The 26,169-nt window shown below is 45.2% G+C and overlaps 1 protein-coding gene across 2 annotated transcripts in view; it reads left to right on the top strand.

Annotated features, from left to right (window-relative positions):
• The first annotated feature begins 20,203 nt into the window (after positions 1-20,203).
• Ube4b (ubiquitination factor E4B) overlaps positions 20,204-26,169 on the top strand; it is a 102,285-nt gene continuing 96,319 nt past the window's right edge. Inside the window, exon 1 of one of the 2 annotated variants that reach the window (XM_085838588.1) lies at positions 20,204-20,964. In XM_085838588.1, coding sequence (XP_085694714.1) covers positions 20,941-20,964 — 24 coding nt within the window. In that variant the 5' untranslated portion in view covers positions 20,204-20,940. The remainder of the gene's footprint in view (positions 20,965-26,169) is intronic. The other variant, XM_021161159.2, reaches the window with a different exon arrangement.

The following is a 26,169-nucleotide window of genomic DNA, read 5'->3' on the forward strand; positions in this document are numbered from 1 at the left end:
ACACCCTTTTCTGGCCTCTGTGGGCACCAGGTGTGCATGTGGTCCTTCCCCAAAACACGGGCTGAGTTGTCTGTGCCAAGGTGTAATGACACGGAGAAAGGGCAGGTTTTAAGGGATAAAAGAAGAGGCTTTTCACGCCGCCGCTTACATACATAGACATACGACATGCAGGCAAAATTTCCAAACACATCGATAAAAATCTGGGGCCAGCAAGATCGCAGTGAGTAAAAGCTCTTGCCCTCCTCTGACAGTATGAATTCAGTCCTTATTTGGTGAAGGAGAGAACTGATTCCTCACAAGCTGTTCTCTAATGTCCACATGAGCATTATGGCATGCATATGTGCACGCATGCACGCACGCACACACACACTGGTCAGACCTGTCCCCAGTGCTTCTTTAAGAGGAAGGTCAGACCTTCCTCATTTTTTTCTTTTTAAATATGTATTTTTTTTTTTTTTTTGGTTTTTCGAGACAGGGTTTCTCTGTGTAGCCCTGGCTGTCCTGGAACTCACTCTGTAGACCAGGCTGGCCTCGAACTCAGAAATCCGCCTGCCTCTGCCTCCCGAGTGCTGGGATTAAAGGCGTGCGCCACCAACGCCCGGCAATATGTATTTTTATTATTAACATTCTTAAGCATTGCCGCTGTATTTTTTTTTTTTTTTTTTTTGGTTTCCCGAGACAGGGTTTCTCTGTGTAGCCCTGGCTGTCCTGGAACTCACTCTGTAGACCAGGCTGGCCTCAAACTCAGAAATCCACCTGCCTCTGCCTCCCAAATGCTGGGATTAAAGGTGTGCGTCACCACTGCCCAGCGCCGCTGTTTTAATTAGAACTTTACAACCCTTGTATTCAGACCAACACATACACTGTTGTTGTAACCTCTGTGCTAATAGATGAACATCAACGCTTGAGAACTTCACATGGATCTTTTTTCTCTATAATATTTATTTGCTCAATTTCTAAAAATGCTTTACTATACATTCACTGTATAAAATGACTGGTTCCATAATGTCTCTTCTAAAACATGTCACCACTTGCCTATCTTTCCTCTTTACAACTCTCGCCTTCCCATTCAGATACTGGGATTCTTTTTGTTTGTTTGTTTGTTTGTTTTTCGAGACAGGGTTTCTCTGTATAGCCCTGGCTGTCCTGGAACTCACTCTGTAGACCAGGCTGGCCTCGAACTCAGAAATCCGCCTGCCTCTGCCTCCCGGGTGCTAGGATTAAAGGCATGCGCCACCACGCCCGGCTGGGATTCTTTTTCTCTTCTCAAATTATTTTTCTTTTGCTTGATTTTATTAGTTTTATTTAGTTTTAAACCATGTAGATTAGTTGTTGCTTTTTAATTAGCACAAAGACTAAAGAAATTCAGTATCCCCTTTTCTTTTGTTTTACTTTATTTTTTTATTAGATATTTTCTTTATTTACATTTCAAATGCTATCCCAAAAGTTACCTATACCCTGCCCCCGCCCTGCTCCCCTACCCACCCACTCCCACTTCTTGACCCTGGCATTCCCCTGTACTGGGGCTTATAAAGTTTGCAAGACCAAGGGGCCTCTCTTCCCAATGATGGCCAACTAGGCCATCTTCTGCTACATATGCAGCTAGAGACACGAGCTCTGGAGGTATTGGTTAGTTCATGTTGTTGTTCCACCTATAGGGTTGCAGATCCCTTTAGCTCCTTGGGTGCTTTATCTAGCTCCTCCATTGGGGGTCCTGTGTTACATCCTATAGATGACTGTGAGCATCCACTTCTGTATTTGCCAGACACTGGCATAGCCTCACAAGAGACAGCTATATCAGGGTCCTGTCAGCAAAATCTTGCTGGCATATGCAATAGTGTCTGGGTTTGGTGACTGATTATGGGATGGACCCCTGGGGTGGGGTAGTCTCTGGATGGTCCATCCTTTCGTCTTAGCTCCAAACTTTGTCTCTGTAACTCTGAACAAAACATAGGTGTTTTGTTCCCTATTCTAAGGAGGAATGAAGTATCCACACTTTGGTCTTCATTCTTGATTTTCTTGTGTTTTGCAAATTGTATCTCTAAGTTTCTGGGGTAATAACCACTTTGAGTGCACAGTAAGGAAGGTCACACTAAGAAAGTGTGTAGGTTGGGTATCAATTTAACAGGAGCTAGACTAGCTGAAGACAAGCTCTGGGCATGCCTCTGAGGGAATATCTGGATTTAGTTAATTGAGGAGAGGAGACCAGAGGGCCCTTAACTGGGAGACACCATTGCCTGGACTGAACAAAAGGTCCTTAAGTCCCTGCTGGGAGACTCCAGGCTTTGAAGGGCTGTAACCTGGGACTGTGAGTAAGCATGAAGCCTTCCTTCTTTACCTTGCTATCCTCAGGGTATTTTTCCACAACAGTAAAAGGAATCTAGGCAGTAGGGAATCTGAGTGATCAGAGAGGAGATAGAGCTGTTGGTGGGGGAGGCTCTTGGAGATGCAGATAAGAAAATCCAGGTAGAAAGCCCTAGGGCAAGTCCCCTTAACACTCAATAACTCTGTCTGGAGCAGAAACAGCCATTTTAGATGAAGAATCCGCAATTCAAAATAACTAGCGAGAAAGGCAAGCAGGATGCAAGGTGAGGACTGTGGTAAGATGACCTATTCGGCCTCCAGCAGCTGAAGGAGGAGGAAGCCCACTGGGAGAGAGCAATGTGGTGGAAGCCGGAAGTGAGGCTGCAGCTCCGCGAAGGGGCGGGGCTGCTCAGCGACGGAATAGATCGAGGGATGGCGGGGAGCCAAGCGTGGTTTTCAAGCGTGGGACCACCCAGATGGGGACAGCATTCTGAATCCCGGTTGAAATCACAGCATCAGGAGTCTAAACACATTTAACATTCCTTGCCAGGTGGCCAACATGGAGACAGTGTAACCCTTAGGCTTTAAGCCCAATTCATTGGTATTTTAACATTTTTTTGTGAAAAAAAAAATATATATATATATAAAACGTTATGTTGGCCACCTTCACAGCAAATGCTAATCGTGCTGAAGCTCTAGAAGATGAGGTTTCAACTAGGGACTCCTTTTATCTCCCACATCAGGATGGTTTTTCTCGTCTTTCTATCCTGCCTCAGTGGGACTCAGTAAAGATTTAGGGGAACATCAGACAGACTAGGATTCAAGAGTCTGAGGCCTAAGCCCCACAGTTTATGCCGGAAATAACTGAACACTTTGAGGAGCCAAAGGAAGGACTTCCGTGGAGGCAATGACGTGACATCTGCACCAGGCGCTGGATGCAACTTCCCTCCCATGGCTCCCGCTGCTTCTCTGCAGGCTGGCGCCAGCTGGCGGGGCTGATGGGGCGCAGACTGGAACGAATGGCCACTTTGAGTTTCAACTCGAAGCGTCCACCAGGGGGAGGCTGCAAGACCTCGGTGTGCAGAGCTGAGAAGGGCTGCCACGTGTCGGATGAGGACTGCGGAGAGCCGCGGAGCGCGGAGGAGGCTCGGTCCTTCCCCAAAGCACAGGCTGAGCTGTCTGTGCAAAGGTGTAATGACACGGAGAAAGGGCAGGTTTTAAGGGATAAAAGAAGAGGCTTTTCGCGACCCCGCTTCAGCAAGGTATCTGAACCGAGCCAGCTTTCCTGGGAGGATCAAGAATTCCAGCTCCTCAGCCTGGACTCCAGGGGAGCAGGAGAGCTGTGGAGCCAGAGAACAATGGGAAGTCTGTGGTTAGGGAGGTGATCTGCAGTTCTACACGGGGACACCCGAAAGGAAGCCGAGAAGACGCTTGGTCCTTGGTTTTAATTAATTTTTATTTATTCCTACCCAGTAGGAATAGAGAAATTGTCTTATTAATAAAAGCAAGCAAACAAAAACAATGTTTAAAAATTAGCCTTAGTATACACACACACACACACATATATATATACACACACACACACACACACACAAATCCTTTCTGGGATTAAGGGGGGTTGGAGACAAGGTCTCACTTTGTGGCTGTGGCCTGGAAGTCAATATGTAGACCAGGCTGACCTCTCCTGTAACTCATAGAGATCCACTGGCCTCTGCCTCCCTCCTGCTGGTATTAAATATATGGGCCACCACACCCAGCTTTTTTTTTCTCTCTCTCTTTTAACTGTGGTAAAAATACATATATGACGGTCAGGGAGATGACACAGCACACAAAAGCACCTGTCACTAAGCCTTGTGTTTGTGATATCTGGAATCCACGTGATAGGAGAGAACAGAGTCCTGAAAAGAGGACCCAAAGGTCATCTCTGATCTCCACACCTGTGTTAACACGCGCACACAAATAATAAATAAGTGCAAATGAAATACACATAGGGTGGCATAAAGCCTTAGAGATGTATTGCCAAAGTGGAAATGTTCTATCTCCATGGGAGCACACTTGGCTAGCATGCAGAGACCCTGGGTTCAGGCGAGCAGTGAAGACAGCAAAAAAAAACACATAAAATTGACCATGTTGGACACTTTGAACAATCCAAATGGGGAGCATTAAGAACATTCATAATGTTGAGTGTAGTGGCTCATGCCTTTAATCCCAGCACTCGGGAGGCAGAGATAGGTGGATTTCTGTGAGTTCGAGGCCAACCTGGTCTACAGAGAGAGTTCCAGGACAGCCAGGACTACACAGAGGAACACTGTCCCCAAATAAGGAAATAAATAAGTAAGAACATTTATACTGCCAGGTATGGAGAGACTTATGTAAAACCCAACACAGGGAGCCAGGAAGTACAGGACTCAAGATCTATGCAGGGAACTCAAGGCCAGTCTAGGTTGCACAAGACCTGTCTCAAGCATGCACCAAAACAAAACAAAGGATCTTGTTCCCACTGCTATGCCACCACCACTACTTGAAGAGTGCTTTCCCCCTGGGATTACAGGCATGCACCACCACTGCCTGGCCACACCCGGCTTTTATGTGAGTGCTTGGAATTTGAACTCTGGTCCTCATGCTTTCACTGAGGCCTCTCTCTCCAGTCCCAGTGTCTGGCTTATTTTGCATACTATTAATCTCTAAAGTCTGGCGAGTAAGTCAGAATTCCCTCTCTTTTTAAGACTTAATTATATAAAGATTTTGGCTTTATTAATTGAGTATATGAATATGTCAGTGTATGCCACGTGTATATGCCACATGTGTGCAGGTGTTTAAGAAGACCTCCTGGAGCTGGAGTTACAGGTGGTTGTGAACTGCCTAGCCTAGCGTGAGTGCTTGAAACTGAACCCTGGTCCTCTTGCAAGGGCAGTGCATGCTGTTATTGTTGTTGTTGTTGTTGATGCTATTAAGATTTATTTATTTATTTTATGCATGTGAATACATTATTGCTGTCCTCAGACACACCAGAAGAGAGCATTGGATCCCATTACAGACGGTTGTGAGCCATCATGTGATTCCTGGGAATTGAACCCAGGGCCTTTGGAAGAACAGTCAGTGCTCTAACTACTGAGCCATCTCTCCAGCCTTCTTTTATTGTTTTTTAAAGATTTATTATTTTAAACCCTGTGTACTTGGGGATGGTATTTGCATCAGGTACAGTGGCTGGCAGAGGCTGGAGGCACAAGATCCCTCTGGAGTTACAGGCTGTTGTAAGCTGCTGGCCATGTCCTATGGATGAACTAGTGTGTGCTCCTAACTGCAGAGCCATCTCTCCTCCAGCTCCTAAGGCTGAATTATTAGTCCTTGTGTTGCTAGACCACGTTCAGTCTGTCCTTTCTTCCATTGCTTTCTGGTTCACTGTGTAAATAATGTTGCTATGAGTGAAAAGTGTTAGAATGTAGCAACTGTAATCCAGCCCTTGGTTGACTGAAGCAGAATGATGTCACAGTTCAAGGCCAGCCTGGGCTATATAAGTGAGTTTCAGGCCAGCCTGAGCTACATATCAAGTTTCAGGCCAGCCTGGTGGAACACTATATGGCTCAGAGCCAAACAAAATAGTGGAAAAAAAAAAAAAAAAAACCTCACTGGAATTCCTACCTCAATCCCTTTGGCTGTGAAGTGGAATTCCTAGGTCGTGTGGTAATTCTGTGGAAGAACAGCCAAAATGCTCCACACTGACATTACCAGTGGACATTCTCACAGGGAGGCTTTCTTCCCGTCTTGACCAACAACTGTCAGTCTCTGGCTTTTGACAGTACCCATCTGTCTTAGTCAGGGTTTCTATTCCTGCACAAACATCATGACCAAGAAACAAGTTGGGGAGGAAAGGATTTATTCGGCTTACACTTCCATGCTGCTGTTCATCACCAAGGAAGTCAGGACTGGAATTCAAGCAGGTAAGAAAGCAGGAGCTGATGCAGAAGCCATGGAGGGATGTTCTTTATTGGCTTGCTTCCCCTGGCTTGCTCAGCCTGCTCTCTTATAGAACTCAAGTCTACCAGCCCAGAGATGGCACCACCCACAAGGGGCCTTTCCCCCTTGATCACTAATTGAGAAAATGCCTTACAGTTGGATCTCATGGAGGCATTTCCTCAACTGAAGCTCCTTTCTCTGTGGTAACTCCAGCTGTGTCAAGTTGACACAAAACTAGCCATTACAATTGACCCCTTGTCAACTTGACACACAAACACATCACTAGTAAGCCTCAACCCTTACATTCTTATTCATCCCCAAGATCTAAATAACTTTAAAAGTCCCACAGTCTTTATATATTCTTAAAATTTCAATCTCTTTAAAATATCCATCTCTTTTAAAATCCTAAGTCTTAGCCGGGCGTGGTGGCGCACGCCTTTAATCCCAGCACTTGGGAGGCAGAGGCAGGCGGATTTCTGAGTTCGAGGCCAGCCTGGTCTACAAAGTGAGTTCCAGGACAGCCAAGGCTACACAGAGAAACCCTGTCTCGAAAAACCAAAAAAAAAAAAAAAAAAAAATCCTAAGTCTTTTTACAATTAAAAGTCTCCTAACTGTGGGCTCCACTAAAACAGTTTCTTCCTTCAAGAGGGAAAATATCAGGGCACAGTCACAATCAAAGCAAAAATCAATCTCCAACCATCCAACGTCTGGGATCCAACTCACAATCTTCTGGGCTCCTCCAAGGGCTTGGGTCACTTCTCCAGCCATGCCCTTTGTAGCACACCGGTCGTCCTCTGGGCTCCAGATGCCTGTACTCCACTGCTGCTGCTGCTCTTGGTGGTCATCTCATGGTACTGGCATCTCCAAAACACTGCATGACCCCTTCAGTCCTGGGTGTCAATTGCAACTGAGGCTGCATCTTCACCAATGGCCTTCCATGCCCTCTCACAGTGCCGAGCCTCAGCTGCTCTGTGTGACCACTTCATGCCTTCAAACCAGTACCACCTGGGTGTTCCTTACATATTACCAAGTCCCACTGCAGCAGGAGTACAACCTTGGCTATCTCTGGAACACAGCCTCTTTGTGCTTTCAGAAAACACTTCCCAGAAGATGTCACCTCAATGATGCTGGTCTCTTCTTAATCACTGCTAATTTCTTAGCTCCAGCTAACCAGCATCAATAGTCCCAGTAATGCAAAGTTTTTGCTTTAGTAGTTCTGGTATCTTGTTAACCACAGCTGATTCTTCAGCCCCAGCTAACCAGAACTACAGAATCTTCACAATCAAAACAGCAATGGCCCTGAAAAGAGTCTTTAATTTTCCCTCTGAAATTTCACAAACCATCTTCTGCACTGTTTTCAACATTATCTTCCAAGCTCCTACACAACATCTGACAGAGCTCTTAACAACGAATGGATCTTCAAGCCCAAAGTTCCAAAGTCCTTCCACAGTCCTCCCATGGTCAGGTTGTCACAGGAATACCCCACTCTGCTGGTACCAATTTGTCTTAGTCAGGGTTTCTATTCCTGCACAAACATCATGACCAAGAAGCAAGTTGGGGAGGAAAGGGTTTATTCGGCTTACACTTCCATACTGCTGTTCATCACCAAGGAAGTCAGGACTGGAACTCACACAGGGCAGGAAGCAGGAGCTGATGCAGAGCCATGGAGGGATTTTCTTTATTGGCTTGCCTCCCCTGGCTTGCTCAGCCTGCTCTCTTATAGAACCCAAGTCTACCAGCCCAGAGATGGCACCACCCACAAGGGGCCTTTCCCCCTTGATCACTAATTGAGAAAATGCCTTACAGCTGGATCTCGTGGAGACATCTCCCCAACAGAAGCTCCTTTCTCTGTGATAACTCCAGCTGTGTCAAGTTGACACAAAACTAGCCAGTACACCATCCCTGTGAGTGAACTTAAAAAAAAAAAAAAGGTGGTAAAGTCTACATAGCATCAGATTGGCCATTTAAGGGCAGCAGAAGCAGCTTGGTGGTGCGACACTGGTCTAGCATTTGTGAAGCCCTGGGTTTGGTGCCCAGAACTGAAAAAACAAAGTTAGCCTTTCATTTTGTTTATTTTGTAAAGATTAATTTATGTATACGTGTGGACATGGGGTGGTAGATGTGTGTGTGCATGTGTCCACAGAGGCCAGAAATGGTGTCAGGCACTCCTGACGCTGGATATGACAGCAGCTGTGAGTCCCTTGATGTGGCTGTTGAGAACTGTACCTGGGTCTGCTGAAACAGCAGCAAGCACTCTTAAGTGCTGGGCTATCTCTGCAACCCCCAAAGTGACCTTTTCAACCAAAGTACACAGTTCAGTGCACTAAATACACTTGCGACATTGTCAACCATAACTGCTGTCTAGCTCAATAACTTTTTTCTTGCATTAAAATTATTACTGGGGGGGGGGCTGGTGAGATGGCTCAGTGGGTAAGAGCACCCGACTGCTCTTCCAAAGGTCCAGAGTTCAAATCCCAGCAACCACATGGTGGCTAACAACCATCCGTAACGAGATCTGGCGCCCTCTTCTGGAGTGTCTGAAGACAGCTACAGTGTACTTACATATAATAAATAAATAAATCTTTAAAAAAAAGTTATTACTGGGCATAGTAGCTCACACTTTTAATCCCAGCACTTGGGAGGCAGAGGCAGGTGGATCTCTGTGAATCTGAGAGCAATCTGGTCTAGATAATGAATTCCAGGGCAGCCAGAGCTTGCTTGCTTGCTTGCTTCCTTCCTTCCTTCCTTCCTTCCTTCCTTCCTTCCTTCCTTCCTTCCTTTCTTCCTTCCTTCCTTCCTTCCTCCTTCCCTTCCTCCCCTCCTTTCTTTTTTTCTCGGTGTAGCCCTAGCTGTCCTGGAACTCCCTCTCTAGACCAGGCTAGCCTCAATCCTGCCTCTGCCCTCAGAGTGCTGGGATTAAAGCATTAGAGGTGTGGGCCACCATGACTGTTTTTGTTTGTTTTGTTCGGGTTTTGAGACAAAGTTTTACTGTGTAGCTCTAGCTGGCCTGGAACTTGTTATGTTGACTAGGCTGTCCCTGAACTCACAGAGGTATCTCTACCTCCCTCATGCTGGCATTACAATCATGCACTACTATGCCTATAACCAAACTCACATCTTTTTTGTTTTGTTTGTTTGTTTGTTTTTCCGAGACAGGATTTCTCTGTATAGCCTTGGCAGTCCTGAAACTCACTCTGTAGACCAGACTGGCTTCGAACTCAGAAATCCACCTGTCTCTGCCTCCCAAGTGCTGGGATTAAAGACATGCGCCACCACTGCCCGACTTCCAAACTCACATTCTTAAACTGTACCCCCAAACTCAAGATTTTGCAAGCATGCTGGTGTACACCTTTAGTCCTAATGTTTGAGAGGCAGAGGCAGGTGGATCTCTGAGTTTAAGGCCAGTCTGGTCTACTAGAGTGAGTTCCAGGACAGCCAGCAATACATAGAAAAACCCTGTCCAAGAAAAAAAAAAAAAAAAAAAAAAGCTAAATAAACAACAAAAAAACCTCACCCCCCTCAAAAAACCAAACCAAAACAAAATAAAACAGCAAAATTCCCTCAGGCTCTTTCTTTCTGAATGTCTCTGGAATACTGACATGGGCTTATAGGCTTCAAGAACTTGTCGGGCTGGTGAGATGGCTCAGCAGGTAAGAGCACCCGACTGCTCTTCCTTAGTTCAAATCCCAGCAACCATATGGTGGCTCACAACCACCCTGAACAAGATCTGACTCCCTCTTCTGGTGTGTCTGAAGACAGCTACAGTGTACTTACATGTAATAAATAAATAAATCTTTAAAAAAGAGGGGTGGCTTTGCCTGTTCTGGCTCCTCACATAAATGAGATCATACAAGAAACATGTGCTCTCTTCCACTGAGGATAACATCTTCAAGGTTTGTCTGCACTGTTGCACGCATCAGCTTCCATTCACCTTCCTGTCTGAGATGTCTCAGTGATACTTCATTTTACAGCTAGGCAACAAATGGCTGGTTCCACCATCTGTTGATGGCCGTTTAATGACTTCCACATTTCAACCGTTGTGAACTGGGCTGCAAAGAGCATTCATGTATTAAATTCTGCTTGCATATCTGATTTCAGTTATTTGGGACATCTGCCAAGGGCTTAAATCTGGGTAACAGTAACTCTGTGCCTAACTTGTTAAGGGGTTGAGAGCCTGTTTCCCACAATGCTCACATCATTTACACCCCCAAAAGCAGTTCATGAGGTTTATATGTTTTTTTTTGTTTTTGTTTTTGTTTTTTTAAATTTATTATATGTGAGTACACTGTAGCTGTCTTCAGACACTCCGGGAGAGGGCATCAGATCTCATTACAGATGGTTGTGAGCCACCATGTGGTTGCTGGGATTTGAACTCAGGACCTCTGGAAGAGCAGTCAGTGCTCTTAACCGCTGAGCCATCTCTCCAGCCCAAGTTTTATATGTTTTTAAACTTTCATTTAGCACCATTGTCATCATTTGTGTGTATATAAGGTGTGTGTGTGTGTGTGTGTGTGTGTGTGTAAGCTGTGTATGTGAGGTGTGTGTATGAGAAGTATGTGTAAGGCGCGTGTATACGGTATATGTGTGAGGAGTGTGTGAGGTATGTGGAAGGTGCATGTAAGATGTGTGTGTAAGGTGTGTATGTGAGGTGTGCATATGTTAGGTATGTGAGGTGTGTGTATCACGCATGTGTGTGTATGTGTGAGGTATATGTGTGTGTGACGCATGTGTAAGGAATATATATACGTATGTGAGGTGTGTTAAGAGGTATGGGTAAGGTGTGTGTGTGTGTGTGTGTGTAGGTCAGGTCTCTCCTTCTACCTCTATGTGGGTTCTGGGGATTGAGTACAGGTTGTTAAATTCCTATGGCAAGTGCCTTTACCCACTGAGCCACCTGTGGGCTTCATGGTTCCTATTTTCTACATTAGAGTTACTTCCTCTTTGTGTGTGTGCGTCTGTGTGTGTTTAGACAGTCTGCATGCATTCAAAATCAAACCCAAGCCCTCGTGTAAACTAGACAAATGTCCACCATTTGGCTACACTTCAGTTCACAAGGGGAAAAAGGAAGAGGAAAAGGAAGTCTGCAGATAAAAAGAGAACTGTATAGGTTCAGGTTTTTTGTTTGTTTTAAGAGGTTTCCTGGCTGTCTGGGAACTTGCCCCGTGGACCAGGCTAGATTACAAGTGCACACCACCACACCTGCTTACTTTTTTTCTTTTAATTCAATATTTTCAGGTCCTGGAGAGAGGAACGGCTCAGTGACTAAGAAGACTCTCTGCTCTTCCAGAGGGCTGGTTCAATTTTCAGCACCCAAATGGTGGCTTTCCGTCACCCGTAGCTTCAGTTCCAGATCTGATGCATTCTGGCCTCCTCAGGCATCAGGCATGCGCATTGCATACACGTATACATGCAGGCAAAACACATAACAATAAACATATTCACTTCTCTGTGTGTGTGTCTGTGTGCGTGTATAGATGGACTTGAATGCACATGTGTGTAAGTGCACGTGAGAGTCTCATGTGAGTGCCTGTGAAGGTCAGAAGAGGGTGTCAGATCCCCTGAGGCTGTAGTTATGGGTGTTGAGGATTGAATTGGGGTTCTCGCGGGTTCTTAACTACTGAACCATCTCATCCATCTCTCCATTTTACTTGTTGGTCTGTTTCTTTCTGAGACAAGGTCTCACCTCGCACAAACTACGGTTTGAACGTGCTGTAGTCAGAGGGCACCATGACCATGAGCTTCTGATTCTCCTGCCTCCACCCTTTGAGTCCTGGAATTACGGACCTGTGCTACCATGCCTCCTCCGTGTGGCCTGAGGATTGTGTGCACAGCTTCGACTCCGCCAACTCTGCTACGTTCCCAGCCTATGAAGCTATTTTATCATAGCTGCTTAGGTTGAATTCAATTCTGCACTTATTTGTAGGGGTTCGCCACGGATCATTATTAAGTTCCTAGAATGAGAGAAGGGCCATAAAAAGAATGATGAATTCAATATATATTATTCTGACACTGGAAAGGAATTTTTTTTTTTTTAGGTCACACCAAAAGCAATAATTTATTATGACTGGGCACAATGAGTAAATTCTTTAACCTTTTTCACAATCTAAGTGATAAGAGAATGTGAGACAAAAGATTTAAATTTGTGTTTAATTTACATTGTGTTATTGACATTGATGGAACTGATATAATCATAATACATCATGGTGACAGCAAAGGCAAATTGGCTGATGTACAATTAATTCAGAATATTCCCATTAATCAGAGTATGATCCAGCACTGGGAGGAGGGGTGGGAGGACAGTTACTTGGGAGGAGGAGTGGGAAGATCAGGAATCCAAGGTCATCCTCAGCTATGTAATAAGTTCCAGACTGGTCAAGGTTACAAGACTGGGTTAAAAAGCAAAGACGAGGGCTGGTAAGATGGCTCAGTGGGTAAGAGCACCCGACTGCTCTTCCGAAGGTTCAGAGTTCAAATCCCAGCAACCACATGGTGGCTCACAACCATCCGTAACGAGATCTGGCGCCCTCTTCCGGAGTGTCTGAAGACAGCTACAGTGTACTTACATATAATAAATAAATCTTTTTTTTTTTTTTTTTTTTTTTTTGGTTTTTTCGAGACAGGGTTTCTCTGTATAGCCTTGGCTGTCCTGGAACTCACTTTGTAGACCAGGCTGGCCTCGAACTCAGAAATCCGCCTGCCTCTGCCTCCCGAGTGCTGGGATTAAAGGCGTGCGCCACCACGCCCGGCTAATAAATAAATCTTAAAAAAAAAAAAAAAAAAAAAAAAAAAAAAAAAAAAAGCAAAGAGGACACCAGGGCCGGGCGTGGTGGCACACGCCTTTAATCCCAGTACTCGGGAGGCAGAGGCAGGTGGATTTCTGAGTTCGAGGCCAATGGACAGCCAGGGATATACAGAGAAACCCTGTCTCGAAAAAAACCAAAAAAAAAAAAAAAAACCCAAACCAAAACAACAACAACAACAAAGGAAAGACACCTTCACTAATAAACATAGAGGTCCACACCTGTGGCCCCAGAGTTTGTGAGGTGGTGGCAGGAGGATAAGGAGATCAAGTTATAGGACAGGGGCCACAGGGGCCATGGGGATGACTCAGCAGTAAATGTGCTTGCCATCATCACTCTCACAACTTGATTTTAATCTTTAGAACCCACAGTTTGGAGGGCAAGCTTCACCCTCAGAAAGAAGTCCTCTGACCTTCATGTCCATGCTAAGGCCTGCACACGGCCCCTACATACATACTCACACACAAACAAATAAATTTTTATTTATTTATTTTTTTAAAAGATTTATTTATTTATTATATGTAAGTACACTGTAGCTGTCTTCAGACATTCCAGAAGAGGGCGCCAGATCTCGTTACGGATGGTTGTGAGCCACCATGTGGTTGCTGGGATTTGAACTCTGGACCTTTGGAAGAGCAGTCAGGTGCTCTTACCCACTGAGCCATCTCACCAGCCCACAAATAAATTTTTTAAAAAAAGAAAAAAGTTCCAGGAAATCTTTTCTTTTCTGGAATGAGGTAGAGATTTCTGCCAGCATGCTTATTTTAGTGTGGGGATGACAGAGATTGGGCTGTGAGCCTGAGGACAATGGGCACTCCGTGTTGTCATGTAGAGTCTTACACTGTTGTGCATGGCAGTGGAGACACTGTGCTGCCCTTCAGCATGTTTTAGCTTCTCCTTATTTGGTTATAGCCACATAACTGAGGTGGGATTAACTCTATAGACAGAACATTTAAATGTTAAATTTTAAATATAATCTTAATGGAAGAATTTTGGAGTAAGAGATAGAAATTAGCCCATGTGATGGTTTGTATATGTTTGGTCCAGGGAGTGGCACTATTTGGAGGTGTGGCCTTCTTGGAGTAGTGTGGCCTTGTTGGAGTAGTGTGTCACTGGGGGCATGGGTTTTAATACCCAGTCCTAGCTGCCTGGAAGCCAGTATTCCGCTAGCAGCCTTCAGATGAAGATGTAGAACTCTCAGCTTCTCCTGCACCATGTCTGCCCAGACCATGCTATTCTCCCACCTTGATGATAATAGACTAAAACTCTGAACCTGTAAGCCAGCCCCAATTAAATGTTGTTCTTTATAAGAGTTGCTTTGGACGCTGGGCGTGATGGCACACGCCTTTAATCCCAGCACTTGGGAGGCAGAGGCAGACAGATTTCTGAGTTTGAGGTCAGCCTGGTCTACAAAGTGAGTTCCAGGACAGCCAGGGCTATACAGAGAAACCCTGTCTTGAAAAACCAAAAAAAAAAAAAAAAAAAAAAAGAAAAGAGTTGCTTTGGTCATGGTGTCTGTTCACAGCAGTAAAACCCTAAGACAGAAGTAGGGTTTACTGTGACAGGTCTGAACATGGTTTTGTTTGGAAGAGTATGGATTTGGGGACTTTGGATTTGGAAAGCATTGGAATGCTTTAAGTGGGACTTAATGGGCTGTCTTAGGAGGAATATGGAATACTTTGTTGCTGTGAGTGATTTGAACTGTGCCAACCTGGCCCAAGTGGAGAAGAATTTCAGTATGTGGCCTAGATACTGTTTTTGTGGTGTTTTGGTAAAGAATGTGGCTGCTTTTTGCCATTGTCTGAAAAGTCTACCTGAGAGGCTAAGGTGAAGAGATTTAAACTAATTGCTTTGAAAAGAAGTCTCAAAACAGCCTGGTGTCAATTCTGTTGTGTGGTTACTAAAGTTCACTCCTATGAAGAACATTTTAATGAAAAGGAGCAAGTTGAGAAAGGAAAAATACAAAATATGTGGTTCAAGGGTTCAGTTAAAGGGACACCAGGAAGTAGAACAGAGATGAATCCTCTGCTCTAGAAGATACCAGATAAAGGGAGCATGGCAGTGTCTGGGCAGGCATGGTTCAGGTGGAGCTGAGAGTTTTGCTTCCTCATCTGAAGGCTTCTAGCAGAATACTGGCTTCTAGGTAACTAGGACTAGGGTATTAAATCCCATGCCTGCAAGGCCACACCTCCAGATAATGCCACCCCCTGGGCCCAGGAGCAGATACAAACCATCACAGCCCACTTGGCTATAAAATGAAAGCAGGATCAAAATGTTCCCATCTTTTTTTTTTTTTTTTTTTGGTTTTTCGAGACAGGGTTTCTCTGTATAGCTCTGGCTGTCCTGGAACTCACTTTGTAGACCAGGCTGGCCTCGAACTCAGAAATCCACCTGCCTCTGCCTCCCAAGTGCTGGGATTAAAGGCGTGCGCCACCACCGCCCGGCTAATGTTCCCATCTTTAAGGGTTTATAAAAATTAGTTTCCAGCTGAGTGGTGGTGGTACCCACATTTAATCCCAGCGTTCAGGAGGTAGAGGTAGGTGGATCTCTGGTCTGCAAAGGGAATTTCAAGACAGCCAAGGCTACACAGAGAAACCCTGTCTTGAAAAACCAGAAAAACAAACTCCCATGTTTTGAAATTCTAAAACACAGCTGCAAGGAAAATTGCTGGGTAGATTTCCTTAAGTGTGCTCGTATGTTAGAAGCTATGCCTTCCAAACCAGCAGCCATTGGTTTTCTTTTTTTTTTACTCTATGTGTTGTATGCACGTGCCTCAGCTTCCTTCATATCTATATATTGACCTTGGAAATAGGAACTGAGAATGCCAGACTAGATGCCACCAGTCTTTTCTGACACTTATGCCCCCGGTACTCTGTCTCACAGGCTCAATTCTTAGTATGGAATGGAGGTTCTGGGTGGCCCGTCTATGTATGAATTAGCTGACAGGCAAAGCTATGACCCCTGGGTGAGGTGAAGAGACTCCGGATACAGTGGACTTGGAAGAGAGATAGGGAGTGGAATTTTATACTTGGTCGGAACTGAACCTGCCAAGTGCAGACAGGTCTTTGAAGAGGTTTGTGAGCAGAGAAAGCCAGGCATAATGCTGTACGCCTATACTCAGCACCTGAGAGACTGAAGCAGGCAGATCAGGAGTTCAAGGCTCATCTCAGATATATACAGAGTTTGAGGTCAGGTTGGGCTACTTGAGAAAGTCTGTCTCAAAAAACAAGGGGTGGGGGATTAGGGAGAAGAAGAGAAAGAGAACACAGAGAAACAGGATCGAGGTTGGAGGAAGAAATAAAATAAAAGTTTTTCTTAATTAATTAATTAATTTTTTACTTAAAGCCAGGCGATGGTGACTCCCCTTTAATCCCAGCATTTGGGAGGCAGAGGCAACTGGACCTCTGAGTTCGAGGCCAGTCTGGTCTACAGATGGAGTTTCAGGACAGCCAGAGCTACACAGAGAAACTCTGTCTTGAAAAAAAAAATATTTTCTGTATATGTATGTGTGTATCCATGTGTGTACCTTGTGTTTGTGTGTAGCTCAGAAGACAACTTTCAGGAGTCAGTTCTCACCTTTGACCTTGTGGAGGAGGCAGGGTCTTTCTTGTTTCTCTGGCTACTGTGTTGCGTACTCCAGGCTGGGCTGCTCCTTGAGCCTCAGGCCCACTCTTCAGTCTTTGCATCCTGCTTCACAGCAGGAGTCCTGAGATGACAAAGGAGTAGTGCCATGGGTTCTGAGGCTTGACCTCTGCTTGCTTGGCTTGCAGGTCTAGTCATTTTGCCAGCTGAGCTATCTGCCTGGCTCACCGTGAGTTTGGGAAGAGTCATATCGTATCTTTGAATGTTAATGAGAATATCTGTCTGTCTGTCTGTCTGTGCACCACAGGCATATTGGCTGCCTGCTATGGTCAGAATGTGATGACAGATCTTCCAGAACTGGAACCATGGACAGTTGTGATCCACCGCATATGGGTACTAGGAATTGAACCTGGGTCCTCTTCAAGGGTAATAAATGCTCCAAACCACTGAGCCACCATTCCAGCTCTTCTTTCTAGATTTTTAATCTTCTTACAGAAAAATGAGGCAGCATTCCTGTCAAAGAACAAGGGAGCCTTTGGAATTTGTCATGATTTCTGGCCATCACCATATGTAACATCCCTGATGGAGTTCAAGCCTTGGAGTGTTGTTAACTACTTGAATTCCTCTTGCTTGGCTTCAGCCTGATCTCCACAGGACTGTGAGGTTATGCCTAGTGATAGATACATGTGGTTGCTAATATAACCACAGGAAATATAAGCCAGTGTGGCTGACTTAAGCCCTGTTCTGTTCTTGTATTTGTGAACCACTCATACAGCATTATGGGCAAAGCCCTACACAAGACACAGATGAGCTGGTCAGTTAAGGTGTACTAGTCATGACCTTACCTGTGACAGACAGACAGACAGACAACTGGGGGGGGGTGGAGAAACACAGAAAGCTAGAATAAAGTTACATATACAAAAAGGCTTGAGGGGCTGGTGAGATGGCTCAGCGGGTAAGAGCACTGACTGCTCTTTAGAAGGTCCTGAGTTCAAATCCCAGCAACCACATGGTGGTTCACAACCATCTGTACAGCTACAGTGTACTCATATACATAAAAATAAATAAATAGGGGGCTGGTGAGATGGCTCAGTGGGTAAGAGCACCCGACTGCTCTTCCGAAGGTCCAAAGTTCAAATCCCAGCAACCACATGGTGGCTCACAACCATCTGTAATGAGATCTGACGCCCTCTTCTGGAGTGTCTGAAGACAGCTACAGTGTACTTACATATAATAAATAAATAAATAAATAAATAAGTCTTTAAAAAATAAATAAATAAATAAATAAAATTAAAAAAAAGGCTTGAGAGAAATAAGCAATATGTGAGGAAGACTATTATTATTATTATTATTTTCTGTCCTACGGGGCTTCATGAATACTTAGGCAAGCATTCTACCCCTGATTTATAGCCCCAATCCTGTGCAAAGGGAAAAGCTATGTTCTTCTGGTAGACAGCATGGTAGGTAAAGGCACTTGCCATTAAGCCTATTGATCTGACTTGGATCCTCAAAGGCCACACAGTGGAAGGAAGAACCAATTTCTACAAGTTGATGTCTGACTTTGCAAGAATGAGGGCCTGAATTCCATCACCGAACCCTATGTAAAAATGCCAGGCTTGGAGGCTTGCAAGCCCCAGGCTGGGGAGGTGGAGACAGGAGGATCTCCAGGGTTCACTGGCTAGCAGTCCAACCTAACTGGTGAGCTCCAGGCCAATAAGAGGCTGTGTTTCAACAGAGGTGGATGGTGTTCCTGAGATGACACCAAGACTGTCCTCTGTCCTCCACACATACACATGTATACATAGATGTACACCTCCACAAACCGGAACATATCCATACATATACTTGATAAGCAAGTTAATGCAGCAGTGAGGAAATGACATCAAATCTAAAAACTAAAAACTAAGAAGCCATGCAAAGTCCAGGAGAAGAGTCTTTGGGACAAAGGAGACAGCAAACATCAAGGTCTCAAGGAGGATAAACTATCTTTCTGAAGTCCAAAAAGCAGTACAGTTGAGGCCCCGCAAGAGTAGTTACCGAATGTTCAATTTATTTGATGTGAAATGTGCAGAGTGGGAAGGTCCGGGGAGCCAGAGGACAGATCGGCTACCGGAAGTAATGGCAGGATGAGGAGGGATGGTTATAGTGTGTTGGATGGCTGGGTGGGTGATTAAAATGTTCTGAAATTAAAGAGCAATGATGTTAAAGAACTCTCACTACCCTAGAGCCATTGTATACTTTACTTGTGGGATTTAATCTGAGGCTACATGGCAATTATCATGTTTTCAGAAAGACAGTGTAATTGACATCAGTGTAACTAGGGGTGCAAAATGGCTTACACAGAATTCATTTCCTGGAAAGTAGAATGTGGTCCTGAAAAGCCTGCAGCCGTTTAATTTTACTCACAGACTCTTTGCGTATCTAGTAGTCATGTTCCCATTTTTAGCATGTAGCAAACAAATTGTAACTATTTTAGTCACTTCTTGTCCCCTTGGATAAGATCAACTGTAACTCTTTTAGACAGGAGTGGAATGTTTAAGATTATAGTTCAGCTAAGAGTAGCCGGTACTGTAACCCTAGCACTTGGGAGGCAGAGGCAGGCAGATCTCTGTGAGTTCCAGGCCAGCGAGACCCTGTTTGAAATACATACTTGCATACACATATACATACATTAATGTTATAGTTGGGTAATCTGTGATGGTGGTGCATACCCCAGCGTTCAGGCAGGATTTCAAATTTGGGGCTATCTGAAATACACAGCAAGATTCCGTCTCAAGAACAATTAGGAACGAGATGATTATGGCGTTTGTAAGCCATACGATATATACTTTGTGGCAAAATCTGGATTTTCACGGTTCTGTTAGATTTTTCAATTTGTATTTATACATTGATTGTAAAGTAAGTTTTTGTTGTCCGGCCGAGCTGGCATTACAAAGGGTTAGTTACTAAGTCATTGTTCAACACATTTCTCAATAATTTGAGTCTCTACACCCTTAAAGCAGAGCGCCTCTCTAAAAGAACAAGGTAAAATAAAATTAATGTAAGATCCTGTTAGTTTTCTTCCATGGGTTTTCCTGGGGGAGGAAAAGAGTGGGACAAGGTATTTGCAGCATGGTGCTAAGTGCTCCCTGCAGAAAGCAAATGTGTTTCCGATTCCTCAGTTCTCCTAATGTCTGTAGCAGGCTTGCAGCATCCTGGAGGATTCCCAAGTCACTCCACAGCAGGATCCACATGGGAACAAACCAGCACCGCAGAAACCCAAGGCGCGGAGGAGAGCCCGGGAAGGGCCATATTCGGATTGGCGCATCCTCCCCTCAGCAATTCTACCTGGGCCCCGCCCACCGCGCCCCTCGCCTCCGCGCAGTCTCCATGGTGACTGCCCGCCCCGCCTCCTCCTCCTCTCCGCTTAGCAGCCCCTCTCGCCCCTCCCCCCGCCTGGCGCCGCTCAGGGGAGAGGGGGTGGGGCAGGGGGCGGGGACAGGATGCAAGCGAAGAGGAAATCGGCGGCGCGACGCCCGCTGCTTATTGGCTGGCGAATCCCGGAGCGAGAAGCCCCGCCTCCCCGGCGAGGGTCACGTGACCCCTTTCAAAGATGGCCGCCCTGTTGTTTTGATGAATAATACTTGGTGGGGCGAGGGGGTAAGAGTAGGGTTGGAGGGGTAGGAGGATTTACGCTTCCAGCGAGGGCTTCGCCAGTCCCGTCCCTCCCCTGCCCCCCACCGGGGTTCTCGCGTGGAGGCGGGGCGAGCCTGGCCTGCTTTTAGAGGGGAGGGGCTTCCCAGTCCGGTGCTGGGCTCTGCCTGGGCTGCTGTAGGGTCGCCGCGCTTCGGGGGCATCCAGTGTGCAGTGGAGCCGTTCCCGCCAGGGCCCAGGGGTGGGACCCCGAGCAGGGTCTGCGGGAGGAAAAAACGCAGCTGCCGCGTCACCGCCACGAAGACACGGCGCGCAGCGGGCACGAGCGGAGCTGGAGACCGCGCCGCCCGCCCTGGGTAACCTGGGAAGCTGAGGGGAGTCAGTGGCGCCTGGAGAGGACCCCGTAGCGGTGGCCGTGGCCAGAGGCGGCAGCTCTGGGCGCTTGCAGCTGGAGGAGGCTGCGGCGGTGCGAGCGAGCGACCGAAGCCAAGGCGATTCAGTGCCTCGTGTTCTTAGTTTTTAACCTCTGACTATGCAATTCTGAAACCTCCCCCATTGGGGGACCAGACAGCCCGATAGATACCTTCCACTCTTCCTTTGCTCCCGCCCTGGTCTCAAGAACTGAAGGATCTCTCTAACGCCTTTCACCATTAAGAGGAAAGCGATGGAGGAGCTGAGCGCTGACGAGGTGAGGAGGCTGGGGCGTGGGGGGGGGGGGGCACCTTGAAAGGATTACTTGGCAACTCTTTGGCGCTTTGGATGGGGACAGATTTTGCCCTGGTGGTGTCGGGCTCTTGGGATTGGGGAGGCAACGGACATGGCATTTTCAAGAATAATGAAATATAATGATGAAGTATTCATTCATCATCAGGTTGGCTGTATTGTAAGAAGCCCTTGGCTCCACTTTGGGCTACCGTCTCAGTATGTTTACTCGATCACTAAAATTCTCCAGAGATAGAGAATGCAAGAGGGTCTCTCGTTTTATTCTCCTTTATTCTCTCTCGTTTCTTCATTCGGAACTCCACTCGCTTTTCTTTCTTTTAGGGTCTGAAGACGGGGGTGGGGTGGTGAGGAGCATCTTGAAGGTGTTCAATCTTTTTCAAAGGGTGTTCGAGAAAGAGGGGCGCGATTTAGATCGTGGTATATTGTGTGTGTCTGTGTCGTCGGGGGTTTTAAAGAACAATTTTTGCATAAAATCATAATGTTTAATGGCTGTTTTAAAAGGAAGGATTTGAAATCCCAGGTACATGTGACCATTTCATTGTAATAAATTATCAAAGGTACCTTTGTGTTTGAGAGGTAGTTACAGATTCCTTGAGATTTAACATTAACAAAGTGTATATCCTTAATAGTTAAAAAGATTCCAGTTAAATTACACTAATTTAACAGATTCCTAATGACTTCTGGTATTATGTTACTTTTGTCAGGACCCCTCCCCCTCAAACTTGGGTTGTACTGTGTGGGATTGTCAGGAAAGCAGAGGCAGTTAGGGAACTAGGGATTTCTATGCCTCAGTTGATTTTTTTTTTTTTTCCCGTCGTTTTACAAATTGAAAGCATTCTTTTCGAGACCCCAGCTGGCTTAATTTCTTCCCTTGCTTCACGTAAGCTTCCTCTGCAGTATTACGAAAGTAGTCATCATCTGTCATCAAGTCGATTGGAAGAGGCCCGTGCTCCACTTTTGGCTATGGTCTCCTCATGTTTATTTACTCACTAAAATTCTCCAGGGATGGAGCATGCGCATACGTGGGTGAAGGGTCAGGTAGGGGGAAAAAAAACCAATCTTGTGACTTGTGATACTTCAGTTGTGAAGTCAGAATTGTTAATTTTCAGTCAGCTAACTTGGTTTTCCTCAACTACAGTAGGAGTGTAATCTTAAATCAGAAAAGCCCTGAGTAGTTTCAGGAAATATCAGGAGATCAACTTAAAAATACTTGGTTTTATGTAGTTTAAAAAAGCATCCTCCCGTTTTCCTTTCATTCTAAAGAAACACAATCTGTGTTTTTCTGTAGCCCTTTACTTCTAAAAAGTACTATGGTTTGTAAATAGTTCTTGTTTTAGCGGCCTTTACGGATTTGATCTTCACTAATTTTTTTTCAAACCACTAAAGTGTACAGACTGGTCAGAGATCCTCGATCTGGAAGGTGTCGCTTTATTTTGCTCAGTTCTTAAGATGGTGTGATTCTCTTAGTGACCATAAAAGGAACACGTAGAACCTTTGTGGAAGAAAAATTTTTCAAGGTCAACAGAACACTAAGATGTATATGAAAAATTAAATTCACTAAAGCAGGATTAGTAGAAAGGTATTTTCAACAAATTAGTTGGCCAGACCACAGTGGCAGTACAGTTAATTACTGGTCATTTTATTCTCATTAGAAGCCAGAACAAAAATCTCTTTAAAAACATTTTTTTTTCTTTTTTGACTCTCACTGTAGCCCTGGCTGGTTCCAACTCACAGACCCCTACCTGCCTCTGCCTGAGTGTGTACCAGTGTGCCCAGCTTTAATCCAGTTCCCTTAATTCAGAATTAGATGTGCATTTCTCAGCTGAGATGTTTCCAAAAGTGTTTGTGCCCATTTTTGGTTACTCTGGTAGTAGAAACTTATATGACAGATGTTGTAGGTGATGTTGATTTAGTTAAAAAAAATATATAACACGCCGGGCATGTTAATCCCAGCACTCAGGAGGCAGAGGCAGGCAGATTTCTGAGTTCAAGGCCAGCCTGGTCTACAAAGTGAGCTCCAGGACAGAGAAACCTGTCTCGAAAAAAAAAAAAAAAAAAAAAAAATATATATATATATATATATATATATAAAAAACACATGTGTCTTACAAGGATACATTTCAGACTTAAAACACACTGACGTGCTCTCCTCACTGTAAGTTAGGAACTTGGATTAAATCCGAGTTTCATACTTTAACAAAATGAAAATATATGTGAATACCATCTAGAACAGTAAAAACTGGTTTAACCAGACCAGGTCCCTCTCTCGTGGGTCACCTTGAGTTCTTTTACTTCTTTCTGTGTATTTGAAAGGGTTGTTTATCTGCATGGCTGTGTTATGTACGTAGTGCTTTATGGTGAGTTTCCGGAACAGAGCTGTGACATCCCACAGCATCATTGTTTACACTGCATTCATGCTATAGCTAGCTACTCATGTGTTGTTGTCTTGGACCAACGCAGTGCTGTAAGGAGGGCAGGTGGTTTAAACTGCTTCTCAGCAGTGCTGAGGAAATTGCTTTGAGATGATTTGTACCTTTCCCGGCTCCTTTTCTCTATTTCTTCTACATTTTTATGACCTACTTCTGTGAGGTCGCTGGCTGGGACTTGGGGTGTGCTCAAAGTTTTAGAAGAGTGTTCAGTATTCTTCCCAAATGCAGCATATATGACCTTGGGTTCTTATTGATTTTTAATACAGTGTCTTCCACTCTTTTTTTTTTTTTTTTTTGAGATAGGGTGTGGCTATATATACCAGGTAGATTTTAGACTTGTGATCCTCCTGCCTTAGCTTCCCAAGTGCTGGGATTACAGATGACCAGTATTCTGTAAGTGGGAAAAGATTAACAGGTATGAAGTCTTAGAAGCCTGCACTTTGGCAGGCGTGGTGCAGCCATTGTTTCATTTGGTAAAACAGGGCTGGAGAGATGGGTCAGTGGTTAAAAGCACCGACTGCTCTTCCGAAGGTTCTGAAGTTCAAATCCCAGCAACCACATGGTGGTTTAAAAAAAAAAAAAAAAAAAAAAAAGGTCGACCTCATTTGGTGAAACAATGTGATGACGTAAGACTGTTTGTGGAGTTTATAGGTGAGGAAACATTAGGCTGACACTTGGCAAAAGTGACCTGGTTTAGAAGTCACGTGGTTAGAATTCAAGCTCAGGACCCCTGATTCCAATGCTGCCTTTATTACATCTCACTGTTCAACAGCTGTCCATGGATCGATTACAGCATCTACATAAATATTCTGCTAATGTTGACCTCTCTGATGTGCTGAGTTTTCTATCAAGTGGTATTCTGTATGAGTTCATTCATGATGTGATCTGTTCTTGGAACCGACTGACTCATGCGTAATGATGTTTCTGCACCAACTCTTCCCAACCCCAGCCTCAGATGGTTTACTCATAAGTTTGGGGGTCAGGTTGGGTGATAGGAATCTAAAATGTATAACATAGGGGCTGGAGAGAGGGCTTCCCAGTTAGAAGCACTTACTCTTGTAGAGGACCCAGGTTGCTTTCTTACTGTGTCTCCAGTTCTAGGGACCTGTGCCCTCTTCTGACTTCCCTGGGCACCAGGCACACATGTAGTACACATACACCTCTACAGGCAGAACACTCACTCCCATACAGTGAAACATAAGAATTACCTTACTGTCCAGTGTAGGTGCTGTGCCTAGTGCTATTGTGAAGGTACATGTGAGACACTCAGAAGCGTAAGAGGGGATGCCTCGTGGGGCAAGGTCTTAAGACTTCAGGAAAAGGCTCTGTGCTAAAAGGGTCCTGGGAGCGGGGTGTGAGACTAAGGGGCTCAGTACCAGGCCGTGGGGCTTGGTCACGGGAGATGGTTTGCCTTTGGCACTGGCTGTTGTCAGATCTTGGAGAGCTGTCTGAAAGGTTAGGCGTTTCTACTCTGCCTGTGAGAGATTGACCTCTACCCTGCAGGGAGACTTAGGGCTTAGGATGACTGGCAGGGCTGTGAGCATCCGCAGCCTGGGAGGAAGGTGGCGCACACTGCGGGACAGAGTAGGAGGCTGCTGCTGTTACAGAGGTCCGTGGATTGAGGCCTTCCACAGTGAGAAGGGGTTGAGCGGGCACACTGAGAATAAGCACCGAGGCATAAGTCAGTCTGGTTCTTTTCTGTCTGTCTGTCTTTTTGCCTTATCTTTTCTCTTTTTTGTTTGAAATGAGATCTCACTGTGGTAGCCCTAGCTGTTTGGCTGCCCTAGAACTCTGTAGTTCAAGTAGGCCTCAAACTTGCAGATTTCTCCTGCTTTTGTTTCCCAAGTGCTGGGGCCACAGGGTTGTGCTGTCATGTCCCATGCTTGGATGCTTGACTAATTAATCCAGTTCTAACATCGCCGTGACGCAGGAGAGAAGGAGACATAAATCCGTGGTGTCTAGTTAAGGGCAGGGCTGATTTTGGGATTGGACACGAGCAGATTTTAGAGAAGGCAAGATATTGAAAATGTAAGTTAGTCTGGTGGTCCAGCTCTGTTGGTAGAGTTCTTACCTAGCATGCACGAGGCCCCGGATTCCATCCCCAGGACCTGTTTAATCAGGTATGGTGATGCTTTCCTGCATCTGAGGTTTGGAAGTTAGACAGTGGAGGATGAGAAGTTTGAGGTTATCTTCAGCTACATAAGAGTTCAAAGACAGCCTGGAGTACGTGAAACTTGTATCACAGACAGACAGACAGACAGACAGACAATGAAACTTGTATCAAAGACAGGCAGGCAGACAGACAGACACACACACTCTGTGAATTTGCTTGGTGATTCTCACCTGGCCTTTGTACTTAATTCATCTCTACCTTCTCCCACCAACTATTTATTTATTTATTTATTTATTTATTAACTGTGTGTGTGTGTTTGGGGGTGGGGGTGTCCGTGCAATTGCCTTCAGAGACAAGAGACAGGTTTCCCTGGACCTGGAGTTACAGATGGTCCTGAGGCCTCTGCGGAGGGTGCTGGGAGCCAAACTCAGGCCCTTTGCATGAACAGTGTTTGCTTTTAATCGCTGAGCCATCCTGTCGGTCCTTTTGTGTCCTCTTAAAGACAAGACACAATGATAATGGTGATGTGAGCTGACACTCAAGGACTTCTTTGTTGTAAGCTCTGAATTCCCCTACCACCTTTGCTATTATTCTCTCCATTTTACAGATAGGAAAACCCAGGTTAATA

Source organism: Mus caroli, unplaced genomic scaffold, assembly GCF_978045245.1.
Source record: "Mus caroli unplaced genomic scaffold, Mus_caroli_1 scaffold_6, whole genome shotgun sequence".
In the NCBI taxonomy this organism is placed as follows: Eukaryota; Metazoa; Chordata; class Mammalia; order Rodentia; family Muridae; genus Mus; species Mus caroli.